This window comes from Oryzias latipes, chromosome 7 (genome assembly GCF_002234675.1).
Source record: "Oryzias latipes chromosome 7, ASM223467v1".
Taxonomy (NCBI): Eukaryota; Metazoa; Chordata; class Actinopteri; order Beloniformes; family Adrianichthyidae; genus Oryzias; species Oryzias latipes.
In genome coordinates this window covers 28,947,828-28,960,998 of record NC_019865.2, presented here as the reverse complement: position 1 = coordinate 28,960,998, position 13,171 = coordinate 28,947,828, and the positions used below count along the sequence as shown (strand labels likewise).

The window sequence follows — 13,171 nt, the reverse complement described above, 5'->3', positions numbered from 1 at the left end:
AAACAGGATGCTGGAAACGCTGATAATTGAAACCTCCCCCACCGTGAACAGCCGCATAGACAGCCAAATGCAGCATCACAGGCGGGGACCGCTCCACCACAGCTAAGCGGTGATGCAGGTCCCCATCTAGAGCCGCACTGGCTGAACAGCAGCCGACCCAGAGGGAGAGGATCCAGCTGAGGAAGCACCGGAAATAAAATTGAATAAAAATTAGAATAAAAAAGTAAACATATTGATAAAAACAATAAAACATTTAAATAAGGTTAATTAAACTAACGCGTTAAAAATCAGGTTCAAGTTCATAAAACAAGATAAAATGGATAGATAGATAAATAAATAAAATAAAAAGTACATATAAATAAATAACTGAATAAATAAATAAATAAAAGTAGTAAAAAATTAGCTAAAAGCCAGGTTAAAAAGATGGGTCTTGAGCCTTTTCTTAAAAGCATTAATGCTCTATGCGGCACTCAGGTCCTCTGGCAGACTGTTCCATAAACGGGGACCATAGTGCTGAAATGCAGCTTCTCCGTAGGTTTTAGTTTTTACAGTTGGAATGGTCAACAGACCAGTGCCAGAGGATCTCAGGGTCCGCGAGGGTTCATATTTTACTAAAAGATCTGATAAATAAGAAGGCGCAAGACCGTTAAGACATTTAAAAACGGTTAAAAGTATCTTAAAATCAATCCTGAAGCATATGGGGAGCCAATGCAGGGATTTTAAAATTGGGGTGATGTGAGCTCGCCTCCTGGTCTTTGTAAGAACTCGTGCAGCAGAGTTCTAGAGAAGCTGAAGGTTCCTAATGTTTGTTTTTGGAAGACCGGCAAGCAGGGCGTTACAATAATCAACTTTACTCATGATAAAAGCATGCATTAGCATCTCCATATTCGCAAGAGAGAGCAGTGGGCGGACTCTAGCCAGATTTCTAAGATGATAAAAACCAGTTTTAACCACCTGTTTTATATGGGGATAAAAGTTAGCTTAGAGTCGAAGATAACGCCCAGGTTTCTGACTGTTTCTGAATGACTTAATGAAAGTTGCTGCAGCTTCAGAAACTGTTTCTCTCTCTTGGCTTCAGGACCAATAACTAAAACTTCAGTTTTCTCCTGGTTGAGCTGCAGAAAATTATTTGCCATCCATAATTTCACATCTAAAATACAGTTAAAAAGTGCTACTATTGGTCTTGTGTCATCAGGAGACATAGCTATGTACAGCTGGGTATCATCAGCATAGCTATGAAAACTGATGTTGTGGCTCCTGATGACATTCCCCAGAGGAAGCATGTAAATGTTAGAAAGCAAGGAGCCAAGGATGGAACCTTGAGGCACACCACAATTAATTTCATGGACCCCAGAAAAGTGTGTGTCCATGCTTACCATAAAGTTTGTCTCCATGAGATAAGAATCGAACCACTTTAGCACAGTCCCTGAAAGGCCAAGACTTTTAAGTCTGTTTACAAGGATCAGGTGATCAACGGTATCAAAAGCTGCACTTAGATCTAACAGAACTAGTATTGAGATCTGACCTGAATCCAAGGCACATCTGACATCATTAACGATTTTTAACAAGGCTGTCTCTGTGCTGTGGTTCGTTCTAAAACCAGACTGGTTTATCTCAAAAATGTTGTTTTGTAAGAGAAACTCATTTAGCTGAATAAAAACATGTTTTTCTAAAACCTTACTTAAAAATGGCAAGTTGGACACAGGTCTGTAGTTATTAAAAACGGAAAGGTCTAAATTAGTTTTTTTGAGTAACGGTTTCACCACTGCCGTTTTAAAGGCAGCAGGAAAAATACCCGTCTGTAGAGAGGAGTTCATGATATTTAAGACCCGTAAAAGGATTTAAAAAGTGATGTAGGGATGGGATCTAAAAAACAGGTTGTTGGATTAACTTGGGAGAAAACTCGACCAAGTGTTGCAGCTTCAGCAGGTCAAAACTGTCTAGTGCTTCCTCGGGTAAAATCAAGCCATCATTTCCAATAAAAAGGCTTTTCTGTCCATTTATGACGTTAGATCTGACAGAATCAATCTTGCTCCCGAAGTGGTCTGCAAAGTCCTCACACAATGAGGCGGAGGCTGGCATTGTTGATACGGTTTCCAATTTAGAGCACGTTTAACCCTTAAACACTCGAGATGTTGAGCGGTGATACCTAAATAGCAAATGCTCTTTGACATACCCAAACACCTTTCATCCATTCATGCAACCACTGTGAATCAGCGGATCATTCTTATGTGAAGAAAAGTGGCTTTCATTTCAGCTATCCACCAATATGTAACACATTACTAACATAAAGCGTTGCATTCGAGAATCTGTTGGAATTACATTAATTGTGCAAATGATTAAAAAGGCACGATAATGGAAGTTATAACACTGGAGCTAAAGCTAGTTGTAAAGAGTTATCCAGGAGTCTACTGAAAAATAATTAAATGAAGCATCGATCAAGACAGCACCTCTCTTTATAGCTAAGGGCTATTTTTCTGTTTTCCTTTTCTAGCATTATTCGTCTTCATTAGACTGACAGCCTTGCTGGCTGCGTTAATTGAAGGGCCTGAATCCTGCTTTCCTTTTTTTTTTTTTTTTTAACTTGTCCTGTCCAACAGCTAGGCAGGCAGATGAGAGCTGAGGGCCTCTTGTGTTGGACATATTTTACTTTAACAAGAGGGGTTATTAATCTTCAGACAAACCAAAGGTGTGACTGAACAAACCCCTTTTGTAATTGAGGCCCAACTTTATTCATTTCAACCATGATTGAAAATCTTTGGTGTTGGACCGGACGGAAAAGGAAAGAAGGGAAGAAGAGGGAGTGATGTCAGAGGGGGGGGGGGGGGGGGATAGTGAGAGGGGGGGGTAAGACCATGAAGCAGCATAGAGCAGACAGGTTTACTGGTTGTTTATCGTTACGGTACAGTTCAAATGTAGTACAAAAAGGGCGGGGCCTGTTCATACACACTCAGATATTATCAACACACCTGCTAGCTGCAAGAAATGTTCACATGTCAACATGTACACAAAACAGATAGTGTTCACACACGCATACTTATGCCTTTAAACCAACTAGTGTGAAATCTTTCATTCATTCAATCATGCAAACTATAAGTGCAAAGGTGAGCTAACACCTGTGCTCAGGTGAGTGTTTATGTTCTTCTAAAATGGATGGTGGAATGTGAAAAGAAGGAGGAGGAGCGCCCAGCCACCCCCTCACCCAGACCCCCGCCGCAGCAGCAGCGGCAGCCGGAATTCCCCCAACGCCACACGGGAACAGGCAGGGAACAACCGCCCCCCGGGCGACCAAGACCGCCACCCAGGCCAGGGCCAGCAGGACCGCCACGAGGCCCCCAGAGCCAGAGAGCAGGGAGGCGCGGAGGGAAAGAGAGCGCCGCCCCAGCCCAGCCAGGAAAGCAGCCCGCCCGCCGCGCCGGAAGAGCCCAACGCAGGGCCCCACCGGAGAAGGACGCCCACAGACCCAGACGAGCACCCCACCACCACCCAGGAGTTCCCGGCATCCCCCCGCCCCAACCCCAGGTACGAGCCAGGACCCCCCAAGGGAGACCCGCTCCGCACTCCAGGCAGCCACCCACCCGGCCCACGGTTGGTCCAGGGAGGAGCAAGGCAGGGGCCCGCCGCCCCCGCCCAGGAGGGGGGAACCCCGGGGAAAAATGGTGGCCCACAAGGGGTGTTATAAATATGGCCCGACCAGGCTCGTCCATGTTGGAAGTTTGGCAGGGCCCAGCGCTCAGGGGCAAGGACCAGGACCCACCCCCCAGGGACACGAACACCCCCGGCTCAGGTGTAACATGAACCCCCCCACCGTGTGGAGAGAGCACCGCCGGGCCCAGGGAGCTGGCACCCAAGGGACACGGCCCCCATCGCCAAGGGGCCCACACCCCCCACCAGGGAAGGGGTAGGGGACAGATGGACCCAGGTCCCCCCCTTCCTTGCAAAATGTGTGTGCGTGTATGTGTGTTTGAGAGGGTGTGTGTGTGCATGTGTGTGTGTTTATGTTGGAATGTATATATTGAAGGGGGAGGGGTGTGTGTACTAAGGGGGGTGCAGTTAAAATTGGCGAGTAGGGCACTAAGGGGACATCTCCTGATTACTCACAGTGATGTCCCCCCACCCTCCCCACCAAGGGGCCCTAAATGTCTAAGGTGCGGTTAAAATTGGCGGGTAGGGTGCCAGGAGGACATCTGCTGCTTGCTTGCAGTGATGTCCAAGCACCCCCCCTACCAAGACCCTACATGTCTAAGGTGCAAATAAAACCGAAAGAGGGGGGGCCCACTCCATACGGCAACCATAGGAGGGGGGCTCCTTGCTTTCAAGGCGCATCGCAGGCTAGACCCCCCACCCCCTCACCCTAATATGAGGATATATGAGGAAGGGGGTAAGTTGGGGACAGCTGGTAGACTGTCCCCCGGTGGTCAAACAGCTGTCCCCCAGCCCCCCCCCCAGCAAAGGGGCCAGGGCCACCCAGCCCAGGCCCCCACCCCCAGACGCCGGCCCTAGAGGAGCTCTGGTCAGGCCTTGACGGGACCGAGGAGGCCAACCAGCCGAGGCAACCACTGATTGCCTCAGCGGTGACCCCGACCCGTTAGCTCCCCCGACCCGTTAGCCCCCCCGACCCGTACCAATAATGCCCCCCCCCTCCCCCCCAGAACGCCCCCCCACAGGACAGGGCCGACAAACCCCCACCCCACACCACCCCAGACCCCGCAGCCGAAGCGGATGACACCCAGAGCGAACGGGGGCCCCGAGAAGGTTGTCCCGTCCCGTCCCAGAGCCAGGGAAGGGCCGATCCCAGCCCCAGGTGCAGATGGGCAGCCTATCCGGCGCCGCTGCCCCCCCCCCCCCCCGAGCAGGGCCCCCCGCCAAACCCCTCCAGCGCAGGCAAAGGGACCACCCCCCCAAGCCAAGCCAGAACACCACCCCACCCCCCCACCACGCACCCCCACACCCAAGCCCAGAGGACCACGCAGCGCCCCAGCCCGCCCCACCCAGGCACCGGACCCGACCAACGGAGCCCCCACCGCCCCCGCCAGGCACCGGAGGCCCCGACCCCCACCCCAAACCACGGCAGAAGGGCACGGAGCAGCGTCGACCAAGCCCCTCACCCCCTAAGTCATGGAGTCAACCACAGGAGACCAGAGAGACTGAATTCTTTCAAAGTTACTTGAACTTTGGGCTGACATTTTTTCCAAGCTGATATGATCAAACAGCAGATTTCTGTGTTGACTTATGATTATATTTTTCTTGTTTTTCCAATTTATTAAATAGTTTTTTTGGCATTACAAAGAGTTGTGGAAATGATAGATGCTAATCCTTCTTCTATATCGATGGCACTCATGTCACCAAGCACACAAAGTGACGGTGAGGCCGTGATTGAAACCTTAAGCCAGACTGATAAATCAGCACATACCTGCTGCCAGAGAGCCTGGACAGGAGTGCAGAACCACAGCGCGTGCATGTAGCTGTCGGGTAGATTATTATCACAGTGCTCGCAAATGTCTGAGTTACTGAGACCCATCTTGAACATCCTCTGTCCAGTGTAGTAAATTCTGTGAAGAGTTTTGAGATGGATTAGCTGCAGATTTGGACTTTTTGTCAGTTTAAAGGTGTTTAGACAGAGTTCTGACCAGAAGCTTTCATCTGTGCTGATGCTCAAATCTGCATCCCATTTTTTTGTTGGAAGGGCAATATTGTTATCTAAATTACATAAAAGTTTGTATATTTTGGAGAGAGTTCTATTCATTGAAAAATTAATCAGAGTGGTAACTACATCTGGTAGCTTTAAATCGTCTTCTTTAAATTTATACTTTTTAGTAATACTTGATTTAAGTTGCTAGTATTCCAAGAAGTTATTTATTCCAGTTTGTCTTGAAGTTCCTGGGGAGTTATGAATCTTCTATCAATAATTACGTGCTCTAGTTGTTTTATGCCCCCTGCTTGCCAAGCTGGGAAGTGAATCATTTTTTTGTTAATAAGGATGTCCGGGTTGTTCCAGATGGGTGTCATTTTGCACGGTTGAATTGATGATTTTGATATTTTGAGAAATTCCCACCAGGCTGTTAAAGTGGCATTTATATTAATGCTTTTGAAACAATCCTGTTTTTTAACTGTTTGGCTAATAAATGGTAGCTGTGACAGGTTGATCTTCCCACATAACGCCTGTTCCAAGTCTAACCATGAGTTGGTTTCTGGATTATTTTTTAACCATTTTAAGATGTATTGCAATCTATTTGCAAGAAAGTATTTGTGGAAGTTAGGTAATTCTAATCCTCCACAGCTTTTTGCAGATTTTAAAGTTTTTAGACTAATTCTTGCAGGTTTGTTGTTCCATAGAAAGCTTGATATGGATGAGTCTAATGTTTTGAACCATTTTAATGGCGGTTGTGTGGGAATCATTGAGAAGAGATAATTAACCTTGGGTAAGATTTTCATTTTAACCGTGGCTACCTTGCCCATAAGTGACAGAGGCAGGTTGGTCCAGCGTGTTAGATCGTCCTGTATGCTTTTCAGTAGTGGGGTGTGGTTTAGCTGCACCAGTTCTGATATTTTGGGGGAAAAGTAGATACCCAGATATTTGATATTTCCTGTTTTAACTGGAATTGTGAGTCTTTGTTCCATATTCCTGTTGAGTGGTAATAAAACAGACTTATTCCAATTAATGGAATAGTCTGATATGGAGGAGAATTAATTTATGATCATTGCTGTTTCATTTACAGAATATAAATTCCTTAAAAACAGTAATATGTCATCCGCATAAATACTAATTTTTTGATGGCTGTGTTTGGTTTTTATTCCTATAATGCTCTCATTCTGTCTTATTGCTGCAGCTAAAGGCTCAATGAATATAGCAAAAAGAGAAGGAGAGAGTGGGCAGCCCTGTCTGGTTCCTCTTCCAAGAAAAAACCTGTTTGAAGTCTGTTTATTAGTTCTAACTGATGCATTGGGGTTGTGATATAATATTTTGATCCAATTGATGAATGCTTTTCCAAAACCAAACTTATGGAGGGCGGCAATAAGGAACTTCCAATTTACTCTGTCAAAGGCTTTTTCAGCATCCAGTGATAGTATAGTCATTTCCTGGTTTTCAATGGTGGCAAAGTCTATTATATTAACTAGTCTACGGACATTATCATCCGAGTGTCTGCCTTTGATGAATCCAGTTTGGTCGAAGTGAATTATGTGAGGAGTGATTTTTTCTATTCTCTGTGCTAGTGCTTTGCAGATAATTTTTACATCTGCATTGATTAGAGAAATAGGGCGATAGCTTGAAGGACTAGTGGGATCTTTGTCTGGTTGTAGAAGAAGAATTATGTTGGCTGAGTTCATGTTAGGTGGCATTGATTGGCTCTCATTAATAGATGTGACCGTTTTATAACATGTTGGTGCCAGTTGTTCCCAGAATTCTTTATAAAACTCAGCAGGAAAGCCGTCAGGCCCTGGTGCTTTACCATTGGGCATAAGTAACAGAGCTTCATGAAGTTCAGACAGCGAGAGCGGAGAATCTAAGTTTGTGATTTGATCCTCATTTAGCCTGGGTAGGTTTACATTATAAAGAAATGAGTCAATACTTTGCTCTGACGGATTGATCTGCGGTGTGTACAAGTTTTTATAAAAGTTTTCAAATACGTTATTAATTTTGACCGGGTCATGAGTGACATTTCCTGTTTGGTCCGTAATAGAGGTGATTGAGGATTTTTCTCTATTAATTTTAAGCTGATTAATCAGAAATTTGCCAGATTTATTAGAGTTTTCAAATCTTTCAAGTCATAGCCTTTGTATTTGAAATTGTGTTCGTTTATTAATGATGTCATTTAACTGCAGCTTTAAATTTTTCAGATCTCCCAGAATGTGTTCCTGTGCAGAAGCAGTTGAATCCTGAATCCTGCTTTCCTTAAGTGTTTCAGAGTAACCTATATCCATATATATCATCATATATTACCTTTAGCTCACTAAAAAACAAATTCATTCATAAAGATGAGTTGTTTTTCCAGCTCATTTTCCAGCCCGTAAGTAAGACGACTCGATCTCTGAGGCCCCGCCTTTCTTGTGGGTGTCGCCCATTTCATGACATCATCCCAGAGCCGGCCTCAGCAGCGTGTCTGCGTTTTGCCCATGAAAACAAACAACATTTTGCAAAGATGGATGTGCACATTGTGGAGCTTCACAGAAGTGTTTTGCCGATCACTGCTAGCTCCAAGGAGAAAGTGGGCGTGTGTGTTAACCTGGCAGCGCAGATTCTTCCTCGAGGGGGCCGTTTTTGTGGGTTGGGAGGGGCTGGTGCTCAGAGAGCCGGTTTTTAAAGGAAAACTCATAAATGCATGAATGGATCAAAATACCACCTTGGGGTATAGAGAGGTCTGAACATGATAAGACACTTATAGGCTTAAAAAACATTTTTTCACTCTGTATTTTTTTTTTAGTTTTTCCTTACTGAGAAGGAGAGCATCAGGGGAGGGATGCCCAGTTTAGTTTATTTTAGCCATTACCTATTTAGTTTGACTTCATGTTCTTTATGATTTCACGTACAATTACCAGTATGAGGCCCACTGAGACGACTATTGTTGTAATATTGGGCTTTATAAATAAAATGGAATTGCATTGGATTTAAAGAGGATTAAGTTTGACCTTGTTTAATACAGAACCAGTCTGAAATCTTTCCCAAACAATTGCAATTGTTTGTCCTGTGCGGTTCTAACTTTTGCACAGGTGTGATGGTGGACCTAAAGAGCATGAGGAGTAAAAGCAGGCTGAGAAGTTTCGGTGTCAGTGATGTTGGGCATCACCTGAAACAGCTTAAAACATACATGGAGAAGTGGGAGTGTCAGAACGAGTTCACATTCAATGCGACTGTTTTGACTAATGCAAAAAATGACTCAATAGTTAAAACTATGTAGGAAAAAGACTTCTTCAAACAGTGCAACATGGCTTCTTTAAGTGGAGCTCAAATGTTGGGTTTAACAGCTAAACAAGATTTAAAGAAAAGTAGAGGGTTACTTCATCAGCCTGTGCTTCCCCACATTTTACTTCCAGATTCCCGTGAGGCTCCATTATGTGTGGACTGATGTGTGCAGTGACTGACTGAACATGCCGTCCTGCATGTTGTGCTCAGTTCTGGTCACCTCAGCAGCCATCACATTGCGTTATGACTCCCTGCTCTGTTTGTCGCTGCACATTTTTCACTTTTCTGTGCCACAGATTTACCAGCCTTCTGAGTTCTCTGTGTCTCTGTGTTAAATGACACGTGTTACCACACACCCATCCATGGAGGACAAAACCTCCAACATGTAGCGCTCTGGGATGACTGTAAGGCAGAACTGCTTTCCCTGCTTTTTCCAAGGCTAAAGTCGAGCTCTTTCCCAAAGACTCTGAGTCAGAGGAAAGAAACATTTGCAGGAGTACAGGCTGAGAACTGACAATAATCACAGCGACGCCACTTTGTGCGGCAGCATTGAAGAAGAATGGCAACGTCATCAACCACAAAGACTAACAAACATCAATGAGAAAACCAGAGATGAGGAAAATTTTGTCCACTTCAGAAAGAAAAAGTCCCTCAATATTTAAGTCATAGATTTGAATAATAAAACAACAATCCTCCTCCAGGTGTCAGAGGCTGAAAAAGGAAACAAACTGGTTAGACTACTGTCTCCTTTAGCTTCAGACCATCTGCGAGGGTAAATAAAAACAGATTTCCTGCACAGTAATTCTCCAGTAATGAACTGCCACTTGAAAAAATATATCAGGACAGATTCACAGTTTGATCCAAAGAAACACTTTGAAGCAACATGAAGGCCTAGTGTTCAGGAAGATGGAAAGATAGAATTTATGACAATTGCAGAGCTCTGTGTCTGAAGTGGGCAGTGAAGAGATGAGTCCCCCAGAATTTATTGAAAATACCCTGATTTAATCAGTGTTTCTCTGCAGTGCTGGCATTGCAGTCTGGAAGGGGCTGTTCCTCACTTTGTGATGTCACAATGTGAGAATCCACTCGTTTTAGGTTTTTAGAGGAATACTCAGGAATGAGGAATCAAAATACCGCTTTGGGATTGTTTATAGTGAGGACCCAATTTTATAATATAATTACAAGATCACAAAGTGTATTTTGCATAATATAGCCCATTCAAGTGTGGACTGAGAATCTCAGAATCTTTTCTTTTTGCCAGAGTTCTTGTTCCTCTGACAGTTTTTCTACACTCACTGTTGGTAAACACTGAGCAGAGGGTCATTTGTTTGAATTCTTTCTTTTATTTCTTTTTAAAAAATGTCATCAGTTCTGAAGTTGTACAATATTTTTTTTCCTTTTATGCAAAAATGTTTTTGTAGTTTCCTTTTATGTGAAATATTAGATTTCACATAAAGCTAAAAAATGAATCAGTAAAACAGACAGAGGCATTAGTGACATTCGCAGGAGTCGAAGTCCAAAAGTATCTGCAGGATGGTGTCAGGTGTCAGGGTCGCCCTCGTACTCCCACCATCCTGCCATTGACGGTTCGTCTGCTTCCATGAAGGACTTACCGATCAAAGCCAAGGCCCGTGCCAAAGCTCGCGCCAAAGATCACGCCAAAGCCAACGCCAAAGAACCAAAGCTAATGCCAAAGAACCAAGACCAACGCCAAAAAACTCAAAACCAACACCAAAGAACCAAAGCTAATGCCAAAGAACCAAATCCAACACCAACGTCAAAGAACCAAGACCAACGCCAAAAAAACAAAGCCAACGCCAAAGAACCCAAAACCTACGTCAAAGATCCAAAGCCAAACCCCTCTTCCTCCTATAGTAAATTTCACAATTTCAAACCAAGTCCCTGTCTGCATTTTTGGGTCCAGCTTACTCCTAACCTAACAGATGGAGACTGAAAAACAGGAAGAAGAACCTGTTTTCACCTCAGACCTCAAACTCCGGATTTATTTGCTAAAGAACAACACCAGCCACAAAGAGAAGAACTTGTGTGACACACAGTTAGGCAGCGCAGACTTTCTGAGTGTTCCTTATTGTTTTGAGATGCAGATCTGCTAAAGTAGGTCCAGCTGCACCGAACGCCGCTCAGTGGAACTGCTAAAGAATCAATGGAAGAGTAAAGCCCATGTATTCACATCGGACTGAGGAGTCACTGCTATACTTTTGATGCTAAAGCTAATGCAGCAACACTCATGACATAAGACAAAGCAGCCATTCGGTTTGGTTTTTAAAAATAAAATGTTCCATTTTGATTAATCCTAAATAAAGTCCTGACCATTTCAAATCATTTACAAGGTGTCAGGAACTAGCGGTGAAGGACCCAAAATACAGGAAACCAGGCCTGGTGGTTTAAACTTGAACATTTAATAAACTAACTTAAAGGTAACAAAAACCCATGAAATCCCAAAAAGGTGACAAACAACAATGAAGAACTAAAAAAATACTTAAACTTAAAGACACTAAGGATCATTAACACAAATAAAGACCTCAACCTAAACCTGGTGAATTCAGAAAAATGTCCAGAATGCTCACAGAAGAACAATCTTTTCCTGAGGAGCAGTGTGTCAGAACAGAGGAATCCTGCCTGAAAAAACCTCCAAAGCACCTTCTTGCCTGAATAGAATACAGTGCAGAGCTATTAAAGTCTAATTTTGTTTTAAAGCAGACATACAGTCAGCTTTATTCCCTTTTTTTCTTTATTTTCTCATCTCCAAATACAGAAGGATCTAATTCGAATTTTTTGGGGGAAAAATTTAGATGACATTAATATCTTCTTGACTTTATTTTCACTTGCTTTTTGGTTCAGTTCATTTAAAACAATTGAAAGGTGGAGAGTAAAACAGAACATCCTGATGACATTTTCAGGAGGATGAACTGTCCCAAACTCAGACTGTGACAGTTTGTGTGGCTGAGTCAATGAAGAAATGTAAAGCTATGCGTTTAGGAAGATGATAAAAACACTAGAGAAGTAGAAGATCCTCAAAAATTTAGTCATGAAAAAAAAAAAATTACCGAGATTTATTTTATTCATATTACATTTTGAATATTATTGACAAAAACAAGTTTTTTTCTTCATGTTTTTCATAAAAATCCAAATGGAACCATCAGAAACTCCACAAGCCTTTTTTCCTCTTTATTCTCTCTCCATGCTCACAGAAAAACAGCCTCCTGTCATCAGATGCTGCCTGATTTGGGGATTTGTTTGTCGAACTGAGATCCAAACGTCTGTGCACCCACATCTGGTTTTGACTCCGCTTCTCATCCATCCACACTACGCACCTGCAGAAGCATACTCACCTTGGCTCGAGTAAGACGGCAGCCCATTTTGCTTCCTCCTCAGACAGGTGCAGGTCAGGAGGGACACGGATGGAGAAATGTGCGACTGATTTGAGGCAAAAACCGAAAGATGAGAGGCAACCAAAGAGAGCAAGAGTTCGCTTGAGCCTCGTCTGGCCACCAGCTCACATCTCCAAACTCTGCTGACCCACAATCCTCAGTCCGTCAGCCATCCTCCTGCGCCACCTAGGAGATGCGACTCCCACGATGCCGCTGGGCAAACAGCAGCTGCAGTCGGTGGGCTGCAGGTTTATCTCATGAAATGAAGCCATCACTCTTGGCTCAGGAAGCAGCATGAGCAAGCAAACAGAGAGCGGAGGCAAACGTGACAGAAGAACCAATGAGGCACTGGAAGAGAGAGGTGCAAAGAACAGCCTTCCCTGCCCGACTGTTTCTTCTCCTTCTTGTTTATTCTTCTGTCTGCATCTCTGCTGCAGCCGACCAATCACAGAGCCCAGATGCTAGAAGCAGGAAGCAGCTGCTCTGATTGGTTGAGAAGAGAAACAGCTGAAGCATCCATTCAGCATTTTGCTTCCCTCCTTGGTCTGTGTCTTTTCCACCTCTCTCTCCTCAGCAGTGCCTGTCATCCTTGTGTGTGTGTGTGTGTGTTTTGTTTGTCTTGTGTTGACATTCTGTCTTTGATTTGGGTTTCAGGCTTTAGGATCCAGAGCACAGAGTGTGCTCATTCTGTACTGTGGCTGCAGCGAAACACACGCAGAAAGAACGGCAGCTTTTTCATAACTGTGTTTGCTATTTAGCGCCCTCTACTGGAAGCATCACTTTAAAAATGAGGATAACCATCAAATACCTTAAATATTTGGACAGGAGAAAAAGCTCTGATTAGTTATAATTAAACTTTTCGTAAAAAACAGAGACA

General features: G+C 44.0%; 1 protein-coding gene across 1 annotated transcript in view; it reads right to left on the bottom strand.

The window, feature by feature from the left end:
• Positions 1-12,843, bottom strand: part of LOC105353666 (E3 ubiquitin-protein ligase PDZRN3-like) — a 42,320-nt gene extending 29,477 nt beyond the window's left edge. The window contains exon 1 of the mRNA XM_023956999.1: positions 12,256-12,843. Within this exon, the coding sequence (XP_023812767.1) occupies positions 12,256-12,282 (27 nt within the window). The 5' untranslated portion in view covers positions 12,283-12,843. The remainder of the gene's footprint in view (positions 1-12,255) is intronic.
• Between the last annotated feature and the right edge of the window lie 328 nt (positions 12,844-13,171).